Source organism: Akebia trifoliata, chromosome 4 (assembly GCF_017979445.1).
Source record: "Akebia trifoliata isolate Shusen 1 chromosome 4, ASM1797944v1, whole genome shotgun sequence".
Classification (NCBI taxonomy): Eukaryota; Viridiplantae; Streptophyta; class Magnoliopsida; order Ranunculales; family Lardizabalaceae; genus Akebia; species Akebia trifoliata.
In genome coordinates this window covers 32,975,349-33,002,372 of record NC_141378.1, presented here as the reverse complement: position 1 = coordinate 33,002,372, position 27,024 = coordinate 32,975,349, and the positions used below count along the sequence as shown (strand labels likewise).

The following is a 27,024-nucleotide window of genomic DNA, read 5'->3' as shown; positions in this document are numbered from 1 at the left end:
TCCCACACTATTTGATCGATCGATTTCGATCTAGATCTAATGCTCGTTCTTTTTGTATCTTATATCTCATTTCTCGAAGTGATCTATCGATCTCTCTACGTATCTCTGATATCTCGAAGTGATCTCTCATCTCTTGATCACATTGGTCACAAAGGCACGATCACCTGCTGCATCACCTCACGTGACAAGTCGGGAATCATTGCAACTTCGGGCTAGGTACTCTCTCTAAACCCTCTTTTCTTTATATATATTGTATTCGATATTTAGATTTGGATTGAAGATTTAGGTTTGATAGGCTGATCCATTATTTTTCCCTTCTTTCATTGCATTTTCATCTTGACCGATCACTTTGGTTGGTTCTGTGTAGTAGAATTGTTGATCGCAACATTCACGACAACAGAAGATGTTGTGAATATAATTGAGATATAGCTTTGGACTTTTTTGATATTTTCTAAAGGAACACAACAATTAGGTTAGTAATTTTTACTTACATAGATGTTCAACTAAGAAGTCATCATAGTTATTGGAAGCTCATCGTGGCAAGTAAAACTATTTCGAGACTTCAATTGAAAATTTGATGTTTTAGGACTCAAAATTGATTAGAAATTTCAGCTCAATGACAGTGATGAAATGTAGGAGGTAGTTTGATCATTGTTAGATAGATTGTTGGGATTTGTTACTTAATCATTACCTTATAGTCTTAAGGTTTTGTTTTCTTATAATTAGAGGCATTGAAAGTGTTAAAGAGTGACCTTTGGTTGTTAATAATTAGGTAATATGGTTTTATTTTCTATTAGTTGAGGTAATGAAAGCATTATAAAGACTTTTGATTATTCATAAAATTTGCCTCTCGGTTCACATTTTCGATTATTGGATGTTTCTCCCCATATGTCCCTTTAAGAAATCTAGTTTATGATGGTCATCTGAATTTTGAATTTCATCTTTTTTATTTTGTGCACACAATTTTCTAGTTGTAAAGAATTTGTTGTGCTTTATCTGAAATTTGATAACTAATTTGTTGGTGTGGCTCCATTCATGTGGTTCTAAACTCTTCGAGATTATGAACAAGTATATCAACTCTTAACGACTGGTAAGAAGGGGATTGGGATGATGGATTGAAATAAAGCTACTAATATATGCATAGTCTTGTGATACTACTCTCATGACCAGCCGAGGCTATGAAGATATATTGGTCCATTTTGAGTAAATGTTGTAGTCTCAAGTATTATGTTCTTCATTAGATGGAAGTGTTATGGGATGTTTTGGTCATGAAGTTATCTTCTTCCTGAGTCATATTGGTAATCTACTAGATTTGAGTTTATTTTAGAGTTTTGATCTAGAACGGTGTCTCATTCCTCTAACAACATTAGGTGTCTACGTGGTTTTGCACTTCAACAAATATGGAAATTAGGTATCGTTTATAACTGTTCCTAAGCCAGTATGAAACGGTTTACTGACCGTCTTTAATAGAGGCGTCGTTAATGAATTTAAACAGTTGGAAGCTGTTCTAAATCTCAGGATTTGGAACAGTTAAAAGCCGTTCCAAAACTCCGATTTGAAATAGCTTAAAACCGTTCCAAATCTCCATTTATATATTAAAAAATATCTTAGACATCAGATTTAAATCCGATGTCTATAAGACTGATGTCCTAAGTTAGAAAGTTTAGGTATCGGTTACAAACCGATATCTAAACTTTAAAAAAAAGAATTAATTAATTTTTAATTTTTTTTACCCGCAACCAAAATAGACCCAAATAGAAAACATCGAGGTTCTCTATCACATTAATTTATACACAAAAAGAGTTACAATGAGTTATAATTTACAAATCCAAAATTAAAAATGAGTCATAATTACGATGGGGAACAAAACTCTAGCTTTTACCCTTCCTAGATTTGCCTAGACATCAGATTTAAATCTGATGTCTATAAGACTGATGTCCTAAGTCTGAGACATTAGGTATCGGTTACAAATTGATATCTAAACTTTAAAAAAAAAATTTAATTAATTAATTTTTAATTATTTTTACCCGCGGTCAAAATAAACCCAAATAAAAAACATCGAGGTTCTCTATCACATTAATTTATACACAAAAAGAGTTACAATGAGTCATAATTTACAAATCCAAAATTAAAAATGAGTCATAGGTACGATGGGGAACAAAACTCTAAACCCTTCCTTGATTTGCCAAAATGATGTCTCTCATGCACTCCACTAAACCCAGCTTGCAATTCTCTGATTTTCCTAAAATTAGTAATTGTTACAGCTCAAAAGTTCAACACAAACAAAAAAAGCAATATGTAAGAAGAGAATGTGAATCAGAAGCACAATGATAGGGATTAACGATAAATGAACAAGTATCAGGTACATTCAAATGGCATTATAATTGCAACACCCAAACTCTATAAGGTTGTATGTCAACTATTACAATTGGTTTCATAACCATATAATGCCCCATATCTCGGACATAGGGTCTACATGGTTAAATGTCAAATAAAACGGTGTCATACCCATTTTATTGCATATAATGAATGCTCTTTATTTCAGAAATATGGACCACTTTAACATTATGGAACAATTTTTACCATTCTAAAAATAAAAAATGTTAACGTAACATTTTCCAAAATATTGATTTTAAAGCCTAACTGTCAGTGTTATTTAAAATCTTAAAGTTTAAATTTCAAGTTTGATCTCAAAATTTGGGATTAGGCTTTGATGATGATTCGAAACTCAAAATCTTCTAGAAACTCAATATTTTTGCTATTGATAAGTCCCACCAACACAATATAACTCCATTGTTGAATGGGTCATGTGAGAGCATGCTATCACAGAGTTATGGTGGTCCCTTTAATATGGAGATGTGTACATCCTTAACCTAAGCATTCCTTGATTTACAAGTAAAATCAGAGATGTTACCTCAATTCATTACCAGTTCTTCAAATATTTGTGAGAGCATTCACATCTGTCCTTATGTTATATTGGCAGGTTGCATTATCTTATTTTCCTCCAATGCTAGTGATTAACCTACAAGTTGAAAATTCAGAAAAGTGAGAGCAAAGCCAAAAAAGGCATGAATTAGCGTAGTTAAAGTGGATATTAACACAATTGAATTTACAAAAGACATAGTTTAAAGCAGAATTTAATGGAGGAACAAGATTTGTTCAGCCAACCCCCAATTTTTGGGATAAGTCTTTGATGATGATGATGACGACAACGATGATCTATTACTTATTATTATTAATATTGTTGTGATTTTGCTTTTCACCCCCAAAACTCCCAATTTAGATCATGTAGTAATATAAACTAGAAGTTCCCTAGCTAGAATATGCAAATATGCTCATTGGAAGACAGAAAAAAAAAAGAGGGTGGAACATAAATAATGTGCAGATTGAAGCACGAGGGTTTTCAGACTCAAAAGATCAATGTAAATGGGCATCATTTACTTGACCAAGTATGGCGTATCCATGCAAGAAACATGGTTTGGTGGCAAATGGTTTTATCATCTTAGGAATCCTCTATTATGATACGAAGACAATAATTCAAAATTAACCTCGAAATTTGGCATGAAGTTCCCCAATGTTCCTGCAACTGTACCACACCTTAATTTCTTCTCAATTATCATCCATGGTCTGCATACAATGAATAATAACATAAACACTTAGTTGGTCATTGAATAATGAGAACATTATGATATTCAAAGGGTGGCACAATTATTAAATAATAAGAAGTAAAAATACGTTGTAGGTTTTGAAATACTTGCATTACAAAAGGAATGCAAATTTGCGTTATTGAAAAATCACCGATATTAGAGTGTGTGAATTCAACAAAGGTTGCCTTAGGGTTCATTTCTTTCTTTCTTTATTCATCTTGGCTAGCTATAGTTCTACTATACGAACTTATAAGTCTGTCCAAGGATCGGGGCAATGTTCCCAAGGTTCAACCTCAGCAATAGGTCCTAAACAAACAAAAATTAAGAAAAACTGTAACACCCCGAATTTTCAACTCATATCTCGAGGAAATTAAATGGCGAGATTTGGAAGAAACTATCGAAGGAGAGACTTAGAGTAAAATACTCGAATCTTGTTACGATTAATTTCAAGGAAAATCAACTTTGCCATTAGTTTCAAAATGATCGTAATATATACTTTAGCATGTAAGCAAGTTTGAATTCGAGTTCGGATGAAAAAGTTATAAAATCCTCGAATTTTGTGTTAAGTGAGACCCAAAATAGTGGAATTTCATTAGAGCAAGAATCGAAAAGATTTGATAACACCGTTAGGTTCGCAACGAAAAATTATTCGAAATGGTATAATCGCTTGTCATTTTCTGAATCCGAATAGTTAAGTTATGATCGAAACTAGAAATGAGGGAAAATTACAAGTATGCCCTTAGCTGTGTTATAAAAGAAAAGTCTAATTTTCTTTTATTTCATTTTTTTCTCCTTCTCTAAGAAACCCCAAATGACAGCCACTTTCAATCCAAGGGTTTCGACCCATTGCCATCAAGTTTGTGCGCAAACGAAGCCGAGTTGAACCTCGACGAAGAAGACAAAGTTGTTGACCACGTCGAAAGCTACAACTTCACCATCTTTACTTACCCATTCTTGTTCGTTTTCTCCATCCTCCATCAAAACCTGCCGGGTAACTCGAGTAAACCTCAACACATTCCATCCGAGGGTTTCATCGAGTTAGGAACTAGGTCTATACTTCATTATAGAGGAGAATGAGAACGTCATTGTCGGATACCTTGCAAATCCTCGCTCGTTTCGCATCCAAGTCAGCCCAACCTCAACTCTCGAGCCATCCAACCTTGAGTTGTAGTGCTAGTTTGTATCCTTGGCGTCCACAACCAGGTAAGGGACTTCCAATTCTTATTGGTAGCTTTAGATTTATGAAATTTGCATTTAGGGATTTTGTTAAAAATGTGTTGCTTGTTTTAAATCATAGAAATCTTTATTTGAATTGAAATTCATGCTAGAAATAAGGATTTGATGTGTTTAATCTATGTTTTAAATGTTAAATTCGTAGGTGGATTGAGGGATTTGAAGAATGGAACAAAGATCCAAAGAAGGGATCGAAAAACCCAAAAACAATCGCGAGTGAAGTTCAGGCTGTCGGCAGGAAGGGTCGGTGCCACCGGCACCTGCCGAAAATTTTCTTATGTTGGCAGGAACCATCGGTTCCACCGACAGAACAAGGTTCTGCTGCCAACAGCACTATTCTGAGTCAGAAACAGACTCTAACTCTTGGCTTGACTTCCTCACACCTTAAACTTGATTTCCCACCCTTCATTTCATTAAAAACATTAAAGTAAATGTCCTCTTTAATTTTTACTTTCCATTTACTTTAAGTTCTTTAATGAAATTAAGGTTTTACCCCCCATTTCGGAATAACGGGAATGGTTTTAAGATCAAAATCTCAAAGGATCAAAATTTGAATTTTGGTTTCAAGAACAAAACGTAATTTTCGACGTTTTCGGCAAGTTTTCAAAATGAAATAACTTTCGCATTCCTTTGAATTAGATTACAAAAACTATATGGTGTCAAATTTCATGATCGAGACTTTCATTTCAAAAAATCCGTTTTCAATTTCGAGAACTTTGAAAAATTGAATTTCCGACACTTAGCCACATTTTCACCAACTTACCTTATTTTTAACAGTTTTGGTCTCGTGCATCGTCGGGACCTTGTTTTTTAATAAACTTTGATGGTTTTCAATGGAAAGACCAAAAGAATGACCTTGAAAGATTGGAAATGGATGGTTGATTTGAAAAGATGAAAAGTGAGAATGTCGAGAGAATGAGAAAAGGGAATGAACGGTAAAATGTCATAATCACACTCGAGATGTCTACATTTTACATTGTATGTTGTGTGTAGGTTGGTGAAAGGATATTCAGGTTATTAATGAAAGGGTTGCATGTTTATTTCCGATTATGTTAGCACGTGCGTTGAGTACTATTGTTTATTTTTAGGCCGGGTGGCCACAGTTGCATGGTAGGAACTGGATATCCATTCTCAACCCTGTTCTGTTAATTTCTCTTTTGTTTTAAATGAAAAAATCATATATATACGTAGCTATTTTGTGAGTTGTTAAAGGGTTTGTGAATGCCTGAAGGGATAGTGTGTCACATCATCCGGAGGGGTACACTATCTTGGGATGTACGGTAGGGACCACCAAACTCATACGTGGTATGGGACACGTATGAGAGTGGAGTCACAACTGGAATCCGGGTTTATTCCTTTCTTATCTTTACCAATGAACGTGTATTGTAAAGGTGGTCGTATACGAGTAGAGTGTCATTTGGGAATCACATGCACGCCTAATAGGCATAGACGAAGATGATTAGTCAGTGATCACTAATAATCTAGTAGTAGTCGAATGTTCTGACACATCGAAAAGAGACTCATTGCTTACGGTCACGTCAAACGGCCAGCCTGAGCCAGATAAATAGTCCCGCAAGCGTGGTAGACACGACCAACCACAAAATCACGAACTACGATGTTATTGGAGAATATCATGTCCTGACTGGGAGCGATCCAGTCGTGAATCCCAACTCTTTAATTCCAATACTCCACCATTTGTATTATGTATATGTCGTTATATTTCGAATTACAAACTGAGAAGTATGTCCATTATTTCAATGTTGTCAACATTATTTGCATAAAATGGAAAATGTATAATGAGTATGGATGATTGATATTATGTGTAATTTTTAAACTGTTTAGTTTCTCATCCCTAGCTATATGTACCAGTTGATCATATTTTATCTTGTAAAACCTTGCATGTATTAAAATGTTCAGTATGCTTTATTCGATCATGCTTAGGAAGGGTTATTAGTAGGAATTGGTTGTGGACTTACTGGGTAACCATTGTTACTCACCATTTCCTTCCTATTTTTTTTTTTAGTTTCAGCACTTGCAGCTATCGAGGCAGGTGTAGAGTCAGTAATTGAAGAATATCTGGTCGATCAGATCGACGATCAGAGTTTATTACCTGGTGAGCACTAGGGCCACATCCCTTTTGTGTAGTCAGTTTCATCCAGGATGTATGTAGTTTTTAGATTGAGAGTTTAGGCCTATGTTAGAGTGAGAGTGTTTTGGTAAGCCTGTATATTGATAAATCTTCTGCACTCTGATCTACTTACATGTTAGATGTAATTAGTCTTCCACTGTTATTTTCCTGTATCTACATTTTTATATACAGGTTTTGTTATAAATTGGTTTATCAAGTTTGAGTTCTGTGAAACGCTAACATAAACAGAGGAGACCATGCCGAAATTTCGAGGTGCCACCTAGTACCTTGGGATTTGGCCTTGGGATTTGTGTTAGCCTTTGGCGGGACGCCACAAAAACAGTGTTGTCTAATTCATTGTAGCAGTGTGACTAAAATACTTTACTGGATTTTGGGACTCTGCTTCTCGCCTCTCACTCTATATTTAACATGGTTTTGTTCTAATCACAATAGACCTAAAACCAATTCAATAATTGAGTTTAACATGCTCACTACAAGGAGGTTCTTAAGTAAACTAGAACTAAAACCACCACAAGTTCACGTTAAATGCATAACTATTGTGGAAATCATTATTCATCAAAGAGTCAAAAGCAATAAGAAATTCATACCAAAACTGAATCAATAAATGAAACAAATGCAATAGATATTGGCCCAACCACTTAGAAAACACTCTAGTGTAAACATAAAAAAATAGTGAAAATATATACCTTCCTCTTAAGGACAAGATGATATGAAAAGAATTGTTTATGAAGTCAAATAACTTCTAGAGCTTCTCTTGGTTATCTGCAACAACAATCCCCCTTGTATATGATTCTAATGACAAGCTAGGGAAAACATGTGCTTGACATGAAATAGAAGTATGCTTATAAATGAAACCCACAATAGTTGAAGCAATTTAATCCTTCTCTAAATTATCGATCAATATATAATGGAAATCGCCAGTTTCTCTATGATTCTCAGTAGGAGCAGATTTTCCTCCCAAGTCTACATCTTGCCCAGCCCTTTCCCAATGATTATTACTCCGCCCTATTTTTCCAAACAAAAGAATTACATCATTATGTTCTAACTAGTAATAGTAAGTGATTTACAGATGAAAAGTAACAAACCTTTATACATCTATGTTGTATTAATCGACCGCTTAGAACTTTTGTTTCCTACAAATGGAGCAGAGCTAGCAATAAGCACTTTCAGAACCTGATTTTTAGCTCTACATACAAAATCTTCAAAACTAGTAGTGTTATTTAAAATGACTTTACGTGAGTTACCTCCGAATGGCATGCCTGGGGTTTAGAATGAAGTGATCTTGACTTATATTCAACCGTTGAGTCATGAATTCGCTTATGGCTGATAACAACTTCGCCAACTGAAACGTCATCTTTAGAGATGAAACCAGGATTATGTGAAGCCACCGAAAGTTTCTCTCTAGACATCTTCAAAAAAGCATCCAAGATTGGATCAATACATGCATTTGGAGATTGGAGTAAGCATATGTGTTCAACACCTATCAAAGTCTTTGTCCCTGCATTGGGTCCATGTTGCCAAAAAACCTCAAAGGTGCAGTTGCATATCTCTTCTCCTTTGGAAAATGTATGATTTTTAAAGTTAACCATTACAAAATCATGCAATCTTTCTCCATCTACCTTTATAAATTCACAAGTAAAAGAGATCAAAACCACTAAAAAGCATTTGAGTATAAGCGCATAGTACCTTAAAAAAGAATATAAGACATCTAGTTCCTCAAAGTATCTGCTGGTCCTCCCCATCATATGAACAACAATGAAAAGAAAACTGATCAATAAGAAAAACCCAATAAAGCTAAAGAGTTGTTTAAGCATAGTATGTGCATTTGTACAATATATTATAGAGGTAATAGCAGATAAAAGCATGGCATAAATATCCTTGTACATACGCAGGTAGACAAGAGTGAGCTTTTCCAATTCAAGCCTTAGACATCAAGAAGAATGGGAAGAATCCTGATTTAATTTAAAATGAAACATTTGAAAAATAAAGATAGAAAAAGAAACCTACTCAAATGGTAACCAACCCAAAAAAATTAAAGGCCCAAGTATAACACTTACTATGTGATCTTCTCCATAGAGTTGCTGCAACTGTTTTACAACTTCTTGAGCACCATCAGGACTCCCATCATCCACAACAATAATTTCTAAAATCAATATCCCTAAACCAAACACAGGAAGGGGTGTCTACTTCAGTTTCGGGTAGTCTTATGGACAACAAATATTGTTTACACTAGTAAGAAAAAATTGCATCTCTTTTAAAATTGCATCTATATGAATACTTCTAACCCATCAGACCATCTTTCCAACGCTTCATCTATCTTCCTTCAACTTCTTCAAGGACACCCCTCTAGAGTAAGAAATTACCTTAACTTTCTCCATTTAAAAGAAATGACGGAGACATCGTGGAAATAATGTAGTTGTTAAGAAATTCTTTATTGAAACTTTAGGAAATTATAAAAGAAGCGTGGAACGCATCCTTAGCCCATGAAATTATCCTAAACTATCATAAAGAATGAGAAAATGACTGTTAACTGTATTTTTTTTACACGACCCAATTATCTAAAGGCCTGACAACTCTAGAAATGATCATAGCAAAATTATGTTAGCTACATAAGGCAAAGTGTAAATGCCCTATAACTACATATACCTATGTTTCCTTTATAACTCAACACAAGATAAACTACTACATGCTTTATTAAAATCATCTTTTCTAACCCTTTCATAATGTTGTTAGTCAACTATTTAGGAGTCTACACAAATGTATAACCATATTCAATTTTTTTTTAATGGCAAGCAGGTGAAGGGGCAATTTTGATCTCAGGACTATGGTATTACACTCATAGACTTGACTACCTCACCTATCTCAACATCTTTATATCTACAATGTTCATTCTATGAACGTATTGTTTCTTTACAGCCCGCATTCAACTCCATAAAGCATGCCTGATCTAAATAATGTCTTTTAAATGTTTCCCTCTTGTTTGAGTGGTACATATCGAACGCATAACACTCAAGAAATGGCTGTACAATTCGATCACATAACTCCAAAAGTATTCTTCCACTTAATCCTCCCAAGACTAATTCCATAGGTCAAGTCCTCACCAATTTCTCTATTTTTATGTATAACTAAACCTAAACAATGGATTTATCTCTTTGGGATGTTGTTCGTCCATCAATCTTAACTAGTGACTCGTCACTAGCAGTGAATTGACTAATGTTTCATTGTGTAGATTCTATCTTAGTGTACTTATCTTAAACCCTTATTTTTTTTATGTATTCATATTCCCTCCATAATTCTAGTGCTAAATTTATTCCTCTAGATTTATCCACCAACACTACATCATCCACAAATAATATATACCTCAACTTGTCCTTGAATATGAGCAAGTTATCCATCCATAACAAGTTGAAAAAGATATGACGTGTTTAGTGCAAATTCTTGGTGCAAACAGATGGTAATTGGAAGCTTGCTAATCTTACCACCATTTGTCATAACAATAGTTATGACTCCAACATACATATCCTTGATGTTGTCAATATATTTGCTTGGATTTTTTCCCTAAGACCTACCAAATTAATACTTTGGGAATTTATCAACTATCATCTTGTAGGCACCACATTTTGTACTATCCTAACCTCATAATTGGTCCCCTTTGTAGACACCACATTTATTTTGTTTAGTTTATCTAATTCCAAAGACCCAACCCTAAACCCTATCCTTAACTTAGTTTTAAACTCATCCCATTAGCATCCAAATCCTAGCACTAGTTTCTTTTAGTAAGGGAAGACAAAGGAAGAAAAACCTACCCCTCCTTTAGTTTTATAAGTAAGCCTACTTGTCCTATTATCCAGCATCAAATGGAGATTCTGCAAATACAGAAACTTTGAACCAATTAACAAAACCTACCTTTACGAGATCTCTCACATAACCAAGACACTGATGGAGATGATCAAAACACTATCTACTAAAACATGTTCGGAGGGTTTAACACCGATATAAAATTCGAAATCCTCGATAAAAGATTTCTAGTCCACCAATGTAAATGGGCAGGTTTCCAAAATTAAAAATCATCCAATTGTATGATACTTTTGAGAGATAAAGTCTAACTAAGGCCTTGCAGCCGAAGCTAAGATGCACCCAAGTTTCAGTATTTAAGAACACACACTCAATGTCATTATTTGCAGAGAAAGATATAAGAATATTCCTCAATCGACACAAATTTACCTGGCATCCCTGGTTCGACATGAAACCAGTTGTGGACAATTCTTTCATATTAGCATCGATGAGAGGGTACCTAAAATTTAACAAAATCGGTTTTCTTTTTTTTTGGATCAAAGATAGTTTTAATATGTCATTATTAAATTAAAAAGATAAAAAAAGATATGCAATGATTAATCTACCCTATACGGCCATCTCGCCAAGATTCAAATAAAACAGGATTGTGGCTCCAATTAGACTCCGCTTTTCTTGGGCCACCTGAAAAATGTTTCATCATAAGGGAAAGAAAAAAAAATTGAAAATTGCATTTAAGTTTAAATATAGATCAATGTAATTTCCATTTCGATAACAGAAAGTACGAAAAACCAATATGATCAATAAAGTACATTCTCGAGACATGTTCTGTTATTTACTATCTTAATCAGTGAAAAGTAACTTTAATGACATGTTCAACCAACTAAACTCTTTCTAAAATTATATATTAATTTTTAATGATTAATTAGTGAAAAGTAAGAAACTTGGTATCTGTTTGTTACCTATATGGAAGATAGAGTTTCCATATTTCATTGATAGAAACTTGAAATAGTCCCTCCATATCAATTCAAACAACACCCTGAAACCATTACAAAAAGAACAAGTGAATCATCCAAAAAAGAAAAACAGACAATTTTAACTCAACTACAAATAACAATATATTCATACCAAGAAAGTTTTTAAAAATAAAAAAAAACATGGAGATAGCAAAACAAATATCAATATGTAGAATTATTTGCTTGCCTCTCCTTCTCATAAAAAAGTTTAATTATGTTTAGATCTGGAAAGAGGTAGAATGAAGCTTCTTCAGAGAGAAGAATTCCATAAATAACACTAAAATTCCTAGAAATAAATAAAAAGCACAATCCACAGAACTTTATCAAAATCAAACCTGATCAAGCTTTAAATCCACGATGTCTAATATCTTTTATTCGGGGATCAAATATTGAAGTCTTCTTTGAAAATTTCAATGTTGAAATTGAAATCTCAATGAAAACAGAGAAATCGACAAGATCAATTTTGTGTTTGAGAGACAGATCCTAAATGATACTTAGGGTTTCATGAAGATCGATTTAGGATTTGAGAGACAAATCCGAAATTAGATTTAGGATTTTGTGAAGAAGGAAATCGAGAAGATCGAGTTAAGGTTGTGTGAAGATCGAAGATGGAATGTGAAGATGGAAGATCGAACCTACTCGAGCTCTTATGGTTCTTCCTTTTTTACGCTGTGTTTGGATTGAGGGAAGGGAAGGGAAGAGAAACTCATTAAGGGAAGAGAAGGGAAGGGAAGAGAAGACTAGTTTCTCTTCACCCTGTTTGGATTGAAAGAGAAGAGAAGAGAAAAAATCAAGTTTTTCCTGTTTGGTTAGGATTCACAAGAGAAGAGAAGAGAAATTATTCTTGTTAAATGACTATTATACCCTTCATAATCTAAAGAAAAAAATTCTATTTGTACAATGATACAAAATATAAACACCTAAACTTATTTATAAAGAATATGATAAATATTTATCTTTCAACCAAATATCATACTAAGAAATTATTTTTAGTCCAAATGACTATTATACCCTTCATAGTCTACAAATAACCATTACACTTAAAATTAATAGTAAATTTCTTAACAAGTTCACTTTTTGTTTACTGGCAAACTCGATGCTTTTTTAATTACTGTCAAGTTCATCATTTTTTCAAATAAAAAGTTGTGAACTTGACATTGATAAAACCCACCCATTTCCAATTTTCGAGTTTTTTCTACTAAAGAACCAAATCAGCCCTAATTTACCTCTTGAGGAGAAGAAAGTAATAAAAAGTCGACTATGGCATTGCTGTTGCAGCAATCCTCGATGCCAATGTCACTCTCACCGATCTCCCTCACGTCCTCTACAACCTCCAATTCAATGCAACCGTAAATGCCAATGCAGTTGGATTGAAGGGTATGACTGTCAATGTCAAATCTCTTATATGGGGAGGGTGAAAGATGTGGGATCAATTGGAGAAGTGTTTGATGTTATCTTAGGTTCTGATGTTGTTTACTACGATTACTTCTTCAAACTTCTTCTTAGTACACTTCGATTGTTCTTAAATGGAGACAATGATGTCATGTTCTTGATGGCTCATCTGAAGAGGTGTTTTGATTCCATTTACTTCAAAAAGGCGAGGAAGATGTTTGAAGTTCAGAAGATTCACTCAGATCCTCTATCACATGGATCTCGAATTGGTGTCGTGGTTTACATTTTTGCCACGAAACATAAAACAATGTCTGTTCAATGATCATTTTGGGTGATTTCGATAGAGGATAAGATCAAGTGAAATTTATTAATTCGAATTTTCCAAGTGAAATCAATTCCAATTCTGAAAACAAAGTGAAGAACTTGATTTATAATCACAATTGACACGTTAAGATACATGGATCCAGAACAATTTGACAAACATTTATTACATGACACCACATTTTTCCCTATAAAGATCAATCAATCAATCACCATTTCCGTTAAGTTAGATGGCGAGTATATCGAATTCATGGGGCATGAAGTCTTCACTTGGTCTGTAGTATTTGTTGGGCGAGTATAAGCTTAAGTTGGTAACTTGGCTTGTGTACAAGCATGCAAACCTCTCCACCTACATAAATAATGTGAAAACGACCATAATCATGAGTCACATATCAATCAAATTAAAAGAAGAAAAAATTATAAGATGACAGTAGACCAACTTTTTTTCATGGACCTGAAAGTTGTGTGTTCATTGATATTCACTCTGTTCACACAAGCAAGATGAATCATCTTACTATACAAGATCATTATGGGGTGGAATATAACGTTTATGGTTAAAATTGAATTATCTGAAATGTATACAACATCCATTGTGAAAGCATTTGAGTTACAAATACCCAACTCCTTTGACAGTGGGAACATCTTCCACATGGTCCTCTTTTTTGAAATCAAACATGATGATTTCATTTGCTATCTATCACAGACCTGCAAGAAGAACAGTGATAGTTCCAAAAGGCCGCAGAAAGCAAGGCAAGTAATGAAAGGGGTTTGGGAAGAAAATCATAAAGCTTGATGGATCTACAAGATAACCTACCTTGACCGTGCAATCACTGGAAGCAGTAATAACACATGATCCATCATGTGTAAAGATAGCATCATTCACATAAGATGTGTGCCCACAAAATTCTTTCAACAACTTCCCAGACTTGAGGCCATGGGTTCTGCATAAAGTACCACAAATACTAATATTGAGGTCTAGCCATCAGTAAAACTATATGCTTAGTTTTGTTGCCAATGGAATTTAACATTAGAGTGGCAAACTATGAAAGGATTCAGCTTTCAAAGAACTTTCTGTGTTATACACCGTGCGATCTTTATGTTAGGTGCATGAAGATATCAAAAGTTGAATCTATTCAAGTATTTTGCTTTCAGCTATCATGTTTATATACTATTTTTTATGATTTTAAATGTATATCAGCTTATCTAAATGCATTCTTTCTATGTAGAATACTTCATACAAACTAAAGTATTCAACGAAAACATCACTCAACATGAAATAATCTGTTGTGCTTGTGGGAGTCGGTGTGTGCAATACTTTGTACCGGCAATGAACACCAACACATGTGTCCGCGTCTTTGTGGGTGTGGTAGCAAATGGTTTGTTGTTAGAGCAACTATTACAGATTCTTGAGGGTGTGGTAATAAGTGATAAGAATACAACAACATATTAGAAAATAAAAATGGCAAAACAAAGAGAAGAGATGGAAAGCAGCTAATGATAAAAAATGGCAGAAATTGAAGAAAATTGAGTCCATGGATGAATATCAAGAAAAGACCAAATAACAGATCTGGAAGCTCATTTTAAAAAGCACTTAAAGGTATATTTTATATGCCTAAGCTTCCACATATAGCATGACTAGCTTTTAATAACTAAGGGAAAAAAAAAAAGAATCAAAGCACTAGAAAAGGTCATAGATCAAAGAGGGTCAGCAGTGAAAAATTCTCTGTTCCCACAAGATACCGTACATATAGCTATTACATATTTACATATGTAAATATTTCTTGCAAGCGATAATAAAAAATTAAGTAGAAGATAAGAAATAAATGCAAACAATCCATAAGATACACAAGTATATCAAGGTAGCATACTATAGGAAAAAAAGAAAATAAAGTGAAACTAACTAAAACAACATGAAGAATACTAAAGGCTTGAGCTAGAGCATTAGCTACTATGTCTTGTACCACAAAGTCACAAATGAGTCCTAAAAACCTGCACTTATATCGGGGAACAAAGGTGAAGTTGAAGTACATATTATCCCAACAAACAAAAAAAGTATAGAAGCACTTCTACACCAGCACAATCCAATACTAAATTCACAATAAAAAACCAAGAAACACATGCCCAAGATATCAAATATAACTATTAAGTCAAAACTCTTATAATAAGATGGGCATGAACTCCATCCATAAGCCAAATCAATGAGCCATTCTAGCAAATGCCATAGAGAACTCCATCCATAAGCCAGATTATAATCACCCAATCGGGCTAACGAAAGTTATTGAGTCTGACCTGCAATAAATTGGGGTCAATATTTGTTGACACATATACAAGGATGTAAGAACACATTAGAGAAGAGGTGACTACCTTGAGAAGCTAATATTAGAAGATTTCAACATAAAACCTCTTAAGATGAATATCAACCCCATCACAGTCTTTTCAACTCCAAATGATGAATTAGATTGGATTTTTATGATTTTGCATTCAGGTTGCATTTTGGTGGAAGACTGAAAAGTATCTTAGGCAACACATAGGTTGGTGGATTTCTTTCCCACTTCACGAGTGCAACCTGTACTGCAATGTTGTTATTGGCACCCCAACTTTAACTTATTACACCCAATTTCTTAAATTCTTTATCACACCCCAATTAAAGATTAAAACACACTTGTCAAAGATTACAAAGGTTTGGCTCAAATTATTATCTCAACATTATAACACTAGTTCAAACAATTTCAGTTGTTGTATGCAATTTGATACAACAATTTCACACTAGTTATATGTGAAACAACAGTTATACCTACTGCAGATGAAACAACAGTTATAGCTACTGCAGATGAAATAATGTAATGGTATCTTTGATCATCCAAATGACTTCAATCGCATCATTTTTTTTTTAATGAATGGCAATGTAAATGGAGATATGAGGTGCAAATTTGGTGTGGCTAGTCCCAAATTCAAACCTTCCAAGAGAAAGGTGGAAATTATTTGTCTGGCTTGATTTGAGAAAACCAATTCCTAGTTATTCAAGAAGAAAATAAAGTGAGGTGGGATCGATTGTTTGACAATTAATTGCACCAGTGATCTGTGGTCTATAAGGACTTAAATAAATAAAAACAGAGATATGGAGGTGGGATATACAAAACATCAAAGACCCCACTCCATTATTTACATTCAGCCATTCATAAATATGGAGAAATTGTTGAGGACCCTAGATGGTTCGCATTTAATGGAGCTCAAGCAAATATCTCGGTATAGGGACTCCTTATGACTCCATCTACTCATAGAGAAGCAGTTTTCAAAGCACTAAACAAGACAAAGATACCCCTCAACCACTTTAGAACAATTAGTATCCATTGTAGGGATACCATGTTGATGATTAGTGTTTAATAAATAAAGCCTAGCTTTCCTAGAGTGTTGTGACATGTTCTGATAAAACAAAAGGAAAAGAAATTACAAGACAGCAATACGACCACCCATGTTTTATAGAGAAAATGTTGTGTTGTCAATATATAACATTAACATGTCCATAGAGTTAGCAAATCAGAGATGATGGTATTTAGATGTACAAGTGATATAAGTTGTTGGGACATACATTTTTAATGGAAAAAATCAATGAACCAATAAAAAAGGTAAGAGAGCTTTGCAAACCTCTCCGATACGGTCCATTGCTTATGAATCAGAAACTATAATAATAGTGATAGCTCCCATATCATGCAAATGTCTTCTGCTGCAATTATTTCAGCCCGTATCCTAGATTCAGCAAATGCTACATCTTCTGGAATGTTTTTATTAAGGTGATGCCAGACCATCTGCATGAATTAAGATTGGTTTGTGAGGCAGAAATGCTTTGACACACAACACAAACTGTTCCTTTTTATTTCTTTTCTTACCAGCATGTCAAGGTGCTTATCTATGGTGTTGGAAGTGTGTGTGAAAACCAGCATGTCAAGGTGATCATCTAATTCTACATAGACAACTACTTTCCCCTACAAAATTCTAGCAAAATGATAACCAGTTGTTTGGCGGTGTGTAGGCATTCATTAGAAAATCCCAAAAAAGCCTTGTGTGTGTGTGTGTGAGGCATTAAAATGTAATAAAAATGAAAATTACCCAGTCTAGAGCATAGCATTGATTCAAATCCTACCTAGTATGGTCGCATACATATATAATTCAAAGCAACAACAATCTTGGAATAATTACGGATGCCATTCATCTTAAATATGAGGGGGGAATGAACAGTGTCAAACTAATCATGAGAAAAGACAATGTGAAACTACTAATTAGTCGATTATATCATCTCACCTGATCAATACCACCTCGAGAAGTAACCTCCACAAATAGCCGATACAAGTCTAATTCTTTTCCACCAATAATGGGGATCATATAATCAAATGCCCAGAGTCAAAGGAGGTGGGTATGGATAGTATTTTGGGGGTACTTCCTTCATTCCAGTAGCAACACCACCACCATCATCATCTTTCACCATTATTATTTAGCCCTTCTCTGCCAAATGCAAAGTCACAAAATGAGAAACCCATATAGATATCTGCATCATAACATCTATATACAAGCAAGCATATGTGGAGAAAATCTAGAATAAATCAAAACAAACATACAAAGAAGAAAATAATGATGAAGACTTATCATTAAAAGGAGAGGTGAGAAATGATACCAAATCCCAAAGAAGAATGAAAAATCATAACATGTAGAGCACTTAAATCATGAAAAAAATCGAAATGGGTACTTAGATAACATTAAAGGAGAAATAGGTACTAACATCTTAAACAACACAAAAAAGTGTTAATCAAGTTACATCACAAAAAGTCACATCACCAAAATATTGAACAAGTCACATCACAAAAGCATCTCCAAAGTATTAATCAAGTTACATCACAAAAAGTGTTAACAAACTAAATCAAGAATCTCCAGCACTATTCAACATTGTCATCAAGTATCGCATACGCCTCTCAGCTGGGTTACCAAAAAACGCCCTCATTCTTCTTGGGTTTTTGATGAGAAAAGAGTAGGCACGATCAAGTAAGTCTGAATCAATGCCTAATCTTACTAACTCATCAAAAGCATCCTCCTCTGAGTAAACGCATGCTCGAGTCCTCTGAAGAATCTCATTTGTTTCACGAATTCCGTGTTTTAGAATTTCATTTCCTTCTCTAAAAATCTCATTTCCTTTTTCAATTGCAAATGCAATATCTTTCATTGAATCCTCAATTCCTGAATAATCTGTTGAAGATGATGCCTTTCTTTTCTTGGATTGTGAGGAAGTAGTAGACTTGTTAGAAACTGATTCATAAGGAGTTGTTGATCGACCTTCTTCATGCATATCATGTGAACCTTCAAAGTCCTCCAAACATATATCATCATTTATCACCATATAATCAATATCATCAATAAGTGTTTTACCACGCCCACTCCCTTCTATCCCCCCACCTGTCTGCATCTCATTATTCCATCCCTTCACTTTTTCGAATGCAGTTTCAGCACCTTGTCCTGTTGCTCTATCCTTTCCAAAGAGTTTTGTTAGTTTTTCATAGTGAGGTAAAGGTGTATTCATCCACTTCTTTGCTTCAAGTTTTGCCTACAACAATAAAGAAAAAAAACTTTAAAACATTATTGCATATTAATAAATAAATTAAAGTGACATAATTTAAATTAGTAATAAAATTTAACCTCAATCAAAGCCTTCCAAACTTCAGGCTCAGCATCCATCATCTTTGTCTCTTGATTCCATGCAAAACCACTCAGGCCACCCTTGAAAATATCATAGCACTCATTGAAGTTCTTTTTAATTATTTTCATGCGGTTCTTCACGAGTTGCTTATTAAATTCATACCCAAGCCTTTCATTCAATTCAACCACAATTTTGTCATATGTCGTGGTTGTGAAAGTCCTATTAACTCTGTTTCCATTGTCGTTCTGATGAACAAATGCGTCAATGAGAACCGCATCCATTTGCTCATTCCATTTCAAAGCTTGGTCCTTATCTGTTTTGTAAGACTTGCTCATCTATAATATATACAGAAATAAAGAATTATATTAATTAAGGCATAATTTGTAATATAGTAAGTTATTATGCAAACAAGATAATACATTTAAATGGATATCCAATATCAAATAAGTTCAGAGTCAAAATTTAAACCAATACTTAACATAGTCTTACAATACAATCATCCAGTTATAATTTTGCATGTAAAGAAAAAAAATAATAAAAAGTCACACTTAATTCAATACATAATCACTCCACATGGTAGCTGCAATGTTATTGTAGACACCTCATTTTTGCATCCGCCTGATTAATCAAGTCGTCAACCCGATCGCAAAGGTTCCCAATGATGGAGGTCTATTCCAATGCTTTATTTTGTTACCAGATATGTTTCAGAAATCCGAATGAGGTATCTCGAACTGACAAAACTTAGAAACCACGCTACGCTAGGAAAATACGACCCCAGAAACATATAAATCATCATCTTGCAAATAAAAAAAGAAGCTTCACGATAAAAATCACTAAATTACAAAAATACCCCTAACATCAAAATAACTCTAGAGCCTGCATTACGCTTAGGAAAACCCACTCAAACACATAAAACAATAAATCGAAACCAAGTAAACCACTTCGCTAATTTTCACAAATTTTGACAAAATTACGAAAATACCCCTCATAAAGTTCACGATCATTTCATACAAAAAACTTCATAAATGACAAAAACCAACATTCCCATTGAATTCCTTACGAAAAACTGATTCCAAAACATCTTGGAACATTGAAAAACGACTTAAAACGTAAAAAATCCTCTCCGAGGGCAAAACGGTAATTTCACAATTTTCATAATTAAAATTTTCGAAATTAATAAATAAAACATTAAATAATTAAAGTGAAACATTAATGAAATTAATTTAAAAAGTTGAACCTAAAAAATCGATTAATTGGACTCTCAGGCAAAATTGTTGAGGGTTCGTGGGATATTTCTTTAAGGACCCCTCCATTTGGGGGTCCAAAGAATTAAAGATATAATAGAAAGGGGTTCTCCAAAAATTTAAAATCAATCAAGCAAGACTAAAGTCAAGATATTAAAGTCAATCAAATAAGACCAAAGTCAAAATAAAAGTAAATCAAGCAAGACTAAAGTCAAGGTCAATCAAGTGAGACTGAAGTCAAAATTAAAGTCAATCAAGCAAGACTGAAGTCAAAATTAAAGTCAATCTCATAAGACTAAAGTCAAAACCCTAAATTAAAACCCTAATCTAAACTAATCAAGTCAATCTCATAAGACTAAGGTCAAAACCCTAAATCCAAACCCTAATCTAAAACTAATCAAGTCAATCTCATAAGACTAAAGTCAAAACCCTAAAACCCTAAAGACTAAGTCAAAACCCTAAAAGAAACCCTAATCAAACCCTAATGCTTCTAAAAACTTTATAAATAGGAGCCTCCACACCCTATTTTCGTATCAAAGAAAAAACCCTAGAAAAAGTAGGTGAAGAAGCCTCCATAACCTCCCCAAAACCCTAATTTTGGAGCCCCAACTCCTTCCCTAACACCCCTACTCCGATTTTAGCCTAAAAAACACCCAAAAACCTCTCAAAAACACCTCAAAAATCCACCACAAATTCAAAGCATCCAGATCCAAGTAAGAGACACCTTGCCTCGGAGATCAGAAATCAGATCCGGAGACAGAACAAAGTAAGGAATACGGTACAAGGAGCCATTCTCACCAGATCTGAGGGAATAACACTTTTGCAGATCGAAGGTAAGTTTTTTTTATTATTTTTTTTAATCTAGGTTTGTCATTAGCGATGTAACTTTATTTGGGATAAGTAGAGACCGGCAATGGCCGGGCGGGGTTGGTGCCTAACACCTTCCAACCCCGTAACATGATCCCCGGATTCAGATTTTCTGTAGTAGATTAGTTTTTATCCATTTTAGAGTCAGTTTGGTTCCTAGACCATAATAACTAGGTGGCGACTCCCAAACCTCAAGGGTCAAAAGCGGATCCGCGCACCCCGCGGATCGAGGGCGCTTTCAGTTATCTCTTAAAATTGTTCCTCGTCTAGAGTCTTCATCATCATTATCTCGAAAATGAACATCTTCTTGAGATTCAAACTCATTCATGATTTCTCTATCTACTTCAGCAATAAGATGCTCATCAGGATCAACACCCATTAAGAAATTGTGGAGAATACAACATGCTAAAATTATCTCTGATTGCGTGTCAATTGAGTAAGTGGGCTCTGTCGTGCTTCTTATAATAGGAAATCTTTTCTTCAATACTCCAAAACATCTTTCAATTGCATTGCGCAAGGAGGCATGTCGATGATTAAATAGCTCTCGAGGATTTTGTGGCGCATGTGTAGAATATTCTTTCAAGTGGTAACGCACACCTCTGTAAGGTGTCACAAGTCCACTCCTAAGCATATATCCAGCATCAACAAGGTAATATTTACCTATTAAGATTAAAAGTCAGTACTACAATAGTATTTTTAATTAGATAAAAGAAATATATATTAATAGTTAAATAGATTACCGTTAGGGATTTTTAAATTATCTTCTCTTGTTAGTGCATTTTTAATTATCCTTGAATCTGATGCAGTTCCTTCCCATCCAGGTAAGACATATGTGAATTTCAAGTCAAAAGTACATGTTGCCAATACATTTTGTGTTGGATATTCCTTCCTTCCACGATATCTTGGTGCATCTGTACTAGAAACTTTCACACGAATATGTGTTCCATCAAGTGCACCTATGCAATCCTGATATTAATGTAATATATCAAATTCTATTACGAAAATAATATTTTTACTATTTAAATGAAATTTATATAAAAGGAAGTAATAATTATATTTACCTTGAAGTATGGGTAGAATCTACTATTGTTGAATATTTCTGGAGAAACTTTTGATCCATCAGGTTGTTTAAGATAGAGTTCGACTAATGATATTATGGCTCGTAGAACACGATGAAAATGACGACTTATAGTCTCACCAGAACGACGAAAAAAAAATGAAATGGTGCGATTCCTTACATTTTGTGACAATATATGAAGAAATTTGGCAACTTGCTCTTCAACTGTAGCTCGTCGAGTGTGAGTAAGTCGACCAGAAGTTTGAAGCAAATTGCATAAATTTTCAAAAGCTTCAGGCCCCATCCGTATAATATCACGACATTTTTCATTAGTCCTAAGTTCGTTCATCAATTCGTGTCTTACACACTCTCTTTCTAAATTGTTCGGCATTATAGAGTGATCCACATAATTTCTATACTCAGACTGCTTAACCAAATAGGCAGCCACAAGACAAACCACGTGTGCAGCCATACGACGCCTTCGATCCCATTCCACAACAAGTTTTTTCCAAATTTGACAACGATGAAAAAAATCTTCATAAAACGAATCATCCAATTCTTCTTCTCTATCCATCTAGAAACTACACAACAATTACAATAATAATTATAACAACTATGTAGTAATTAACCGTACACATATATGTCTACATTATAATACGAGAAATTTTTTAATCCATATAGGTGAGATGAACAGGTACAATCTATATGTTTATGCCCCTCTTTTAATGAAAATTAAAAGATGGTATACAATCAAAGAGAACCCAAAGCAAAAAAATCAAAATTCGATAACACCATCATAAAGGAGATCCCTTACATCAAAGGTTACCAAATTCGATAATTCAAAGCATTGGACTATTGGATGGGTTTAGTCGGTTATGGTAAAATCATTATTTAAAGGAGAAAATGTTTTATATTTAGCAATAAAAAAGTAGCAAGCCTTCTTACTAATAGAGGGTATGACATTAGCAAGAATAGGAGTGAAAATAAAAACCAATTTATTAGATGAACTTTCTAATACACACTCAATGAAATATATAAATAAAAAAGAAAACTGACCTTTATTGCTCCTTGAGGGATACTTTCAATAGGAAGTTGAGATGTAGGGGATTCCTTGAACTTCAAGTAGTTGTACACGATAACACCACAAAGAGCTGTAAAAAAAAAGTTTAAATGTACATGTGAACCATTTAAAGGGCAATCAATATTCAATCCAGTGTCATAATGGATTGCATAACCAATAATATAAGGTCTGTCTTTTTTTTGTGCTAGATTTGTCTTTACTCAATTGGGTTCCTTCCACACAAAAATGAATATGTTCCTTTCACAAAACTACACACAAGTAAAGACAATTTTAAATATCAATGAACAAATTGAGTTGATAAATATGAAATAGAAACTGAGCTAGAAATCTAACAAGATGTTGAACATAGACCAAATTGTAGATAAACAAATATTTAACCGAAGGTTCAAGACTAATAAACAGAGATCAAGGCAATCAAGTTATATCTAGAGGACCACTATACAAAATAGATATAGTTAACGTTTAACAGTTGAAAGCTTAAAGAAATTAAATCAAAGCAAAAGAAAACAAAAAAGACTAAATATGAAAAATATTAGAAAGTATAAGAATTGAAAAAACTGCAACAACCCAAAGAAGAAGAATTTCAAGGAAACAGACATCAACAAAAAATCTTTTAAAAAAAAAACCCAATAATTTGGTAACAAACCCCCCATCCCCATTTCTTTACCTTACATCTTAAAAAAAGTTAAAAAACAAAAAAAAAACAAAAAACAAAATAGGCATGTTATGTTGTAGAGTTTGGATATGTAAAAAAATGATTAACCAATCTTAAGAGATAGTATTCCTCTTAAGTAAATTAAAATATGTGAGTGTTGATACAATAACTTGAGTTCAAACACTAATTACACCTGTTAATTAATTATCACAAATCTCGCTTACCTAAGAAATAAAACAAAAATCAAAGTAATGTATACTTCACTTTTATAATAAAATAGAAAAATCAAATAAGATGTCATCCAAGTTAATGATGAGGGAATTATTGTTCTTTAAAGTCCTTTAATTTTTGTATTACAAGGAAGAAGTTCTAAATACACTAGAAGCTACACTATATTTTTTTCACGAAAAGCTATGAGTTGATGTCAAGTTCATTTTCTAGGAAGATCATTAGAAACATAGACTTGTGAGATAATCAATTTTTTTCTTTTTTGCTCAAACCTTTATATTTAATATACCTCAATTTTTTTTTTAATAACTTGGGTATCCAAGCCTCTTAGAGCACCCGACTAATCCCACGGGGCACACATGTACAAACTTAAACATGATTAAGATCCTTAAAAACTTTGATTGATGAACAGCTTAGATTATAATTTATCCTCTTAATTGTGTACCATTGTTTGTCTGTGATATATTTAGATCAATGGCTAGGATTTCTATGGTGTCACTTTTAGATGATCAAGTGGGATTCAATTTAAGGTTTGTAATAATTTCTACAATTTCGTCACATTTATAATACAAAACAGGGGCCTATTACAAGTGTACTAGAAGGAGAGCATAAGGTGACTACTCCTGTAAAGCTAGTTTCCACCATTCAAAGGTATAAATCATTGATAAACGGAGTGATAAGTACCAACTGAACTGAACAACTTAGGCATTCAAGGTGTGCATGATAACTTACCTAGACTCAATTCAATATAAAAGTTCGTTGAGGAGTACAAGTCTGAAGTTTATTGCACTAACACTTCTTTTTTAAATTTAAGTATTTAGTTTACACTATGTCCATGTCATATCCTTGCCAACTATGGCGTACATCTAGGATTTATGGGAAGTTGAATTCCAAAGTACTGTTTAAGAGTGAATACAAGTTTGAATTCTCTAGCATCCTAGAAAAATCTATGAAACACAAAACAATCCTCCAGAATCAATTCTTTAAATTGAACTTGGTTTTCCCAAAGATTCTAAAACAGATAACTAGTCCCTAATTTCATCTCAAAATTCAAATTCAGTTAAGAATAACAATGCAAGTGAAAAGGCCTCAAAAGTTACTGCGTAAGTACTACATTTTTTACTTTAAGGAATAATCTGAGTCTGTAGTAACTCGCAACTCATTTCATCTACTCCCCCAAAGTATGCTTCATTTTATGTTAAGACAAATCCCTGAACAATTGCATAAAAATATAGCTATCTAGAAAAGTATATCTAATATCAAACTTTCTTGATTTTCAAGAAAAAACAGATCTAGGTTTTCAAAAAATTTACCTTCTTGATGACCTTGAGATCGAAGATGATAACTTCCCACTATTACGAAAAAAATAAATAAATAAAAAAATAACCAGAGGGTGTAAGGATTTTTGAAAAAAGAAGAAGAAGAGAAATGTGTGCCATTGAAGAGGGTTTCTTGGAGAAAATCAGAAGAATGAGAGAGAGACGATACCTTAGGTTGTCTCCTACTCGAGTTCAACTCCTTCATTCTACACTTCTAGGATTTTTGAAATCAAATTTGTTTTTGAGGATTTTTGAAAAAAGAAGAAGAAGAGAAACGTGTGTGGGGTTGAAGAAGAGAAATTTGTGTGACGTTGAAGAGGATTTCTTGAAGAAAATCAAAAGAATGAGAGAGAGAGGTCGTCTTCGAGTTCAGTTCAAGTTTGGCTCCTTCGTTTTGCAAATTTCTAGGGTTTTTGAAATCAGTTTAATCTGATTTATTACATGGGGTGTAAGTAGTAATATATGGTCTGTCAATATAAATAAGTTTTGGAAATTTTAAAAAGAATGAGGGTAAATTTGGAATAGAAAAGTCTCTCTCTTCTCTTCCCTCCGCGTCTTTCCATTTTCGGAGGGAACAAATTTGTTACGTTTTTCCCTTCCCTTCCCTCCATTTTTCTTCTCTTCCCTCCCCACTTAACAATCCAAACAGGAGAAAGGGTACTATTTTCCCTTCCCTTCCCTTCCTTTCTCTCAATCCAAAAACACTGTTAGTTTCTGTAAAAATGAGAGCCCGAATGTGACGATCGAAGATGGAAGATGAAGAAGGGAGAATGCTCAGGCTCTTACGGTTCAACCATCTTCTTCGTTCCTGTTAGAATGAGGGTCCAAAGAATGTTTCATCGACTGCGTGTGTGAGAGAGAGAGAGAGAGAGAGAGAGAGGTTGGTTCGTTCTCTTATAATGAGACTGGAAATGCGACATTTAAGACATGATTAAAACGGTTTTAATAGGTAAAATGGTTTAAAACCGTTTTTAATTTGAAACGGATAAAATCCATTTTATAATTTGGTTCCTGATTCACTGTTTTCTTGTAGTATTGGTTAATGGGTATTGGCGATTTTCTGATTTCGTTTCTCTTGATTAGTAGTTTTGAGTGATGGGTTCCATTCCTTATCTTGTTTCTTTGTCTTAATTAATGTTTTTGCTTGATTGGGCCGTTTATCTATCTTAAATTATGACTTTTCGAACAATTTCGTCTTTTGAGATTCTTAAAGAGATTTTTCTAATCTCCAATCTAGCTTTCTGAGGGCCAAGGATTGTTTTGTTTCATGGGTTTCAATTAATTTTTTTTGTATTTTTTTTCCTTCGTCGATTGTGATTCCTCTGTTTAGAGGCTTATTT

General features: G+C 33.9%; 1 protein-coding gene and 2 long non-coding RNA genes across 20 annotated transcripts; all 3 read right to left on the bottom strand.

The window, feature by feature from the left end:
• Positions 1-2,049: 2,049 nt before the first annotated feature.
• On the bottom strand, positions 2,050-12,537 carry LOC147404757 (uncharacterized). 17 transcript variants are annotated; one of them, XR_015177891.1, is made up of 11 exons: positions 12,173-12,536; positions 11,784-11,860; positions 11,254-11,505; positions 9,087-9,187; positions 8,716-8,796; positions 8,510-8,527; positions 8,274-8,438; positions 8,115-8,162; positions 7,716-8,034; positions 3,549-3,627; positions 2,050-3,022 (listed from the first exon to the last, which is right to left on the bottom strand). It is a non-coding gene; the product is annotated as an uncharacterized LOC147404757 (long non-coding RNA). The 17 variants fall into 17 exon arrangements; XR_015177892.1 differs by adding an exon at positions 8,918-8,981 and having other exon boundaries at positions 8,274-8,527; positions 8,716-8,754; positions 12,173-12,532; XR_015177894.1 differs by lacking the exon at positions 8,510-8,527 and adding an exon at positions 8,918-8,981 and having other exon boundaries at positions 8,716-8,754; positions 12,173-12,532.
• Positions 12,538-13,058: 521 nt separating this feature from the next.
• LOC147404755 (uncharacterized) lies at positions 13,059-26,295 on the bottom strand. Of its 2 annotated transcripts, none has more exons than XR_015177889.1 (3): positions 25,854-26,295; positions 14,365-14,491; positions 13,059-14,255 (listed from the first exon to the last, which is right to left on the bottom strand). It is a non-coding gene; the product is annotated as an uncharacterized LOC147404755 (long non-coding RNA). The 2 variants fall into 2 exon arrangements; XR_015177890.1 differs by lacking the exon at positions 25,854-26,295 and adding an exon at positions 17,850-18,130 and having other exon boundaries at positions 14,365-17,356.
• Positions 18,322-19,536, bottom strand: LOC147404756 (uncharacterized). Its single transcript, XM_086437764.1, has 2 exons — positions 19,233-19,536; positions 18,322-19,140 (listed from the first exon to the last, which is right to left on the bottom strand). The coding sequence occupies exons 1-2, from the start codon at positions 19,512-19,514 to the stop codon at positions 18,463-18,465; spliced, it is 960 nt and encodes a 319-aa protein (XP_086293890.1). The 5' UTR covers positions 19,515-19,536; the 3' UTR covers positions 18,322-18,462.
• Positions 26,296-27,024: the final 729 nt, after the last annotated feature.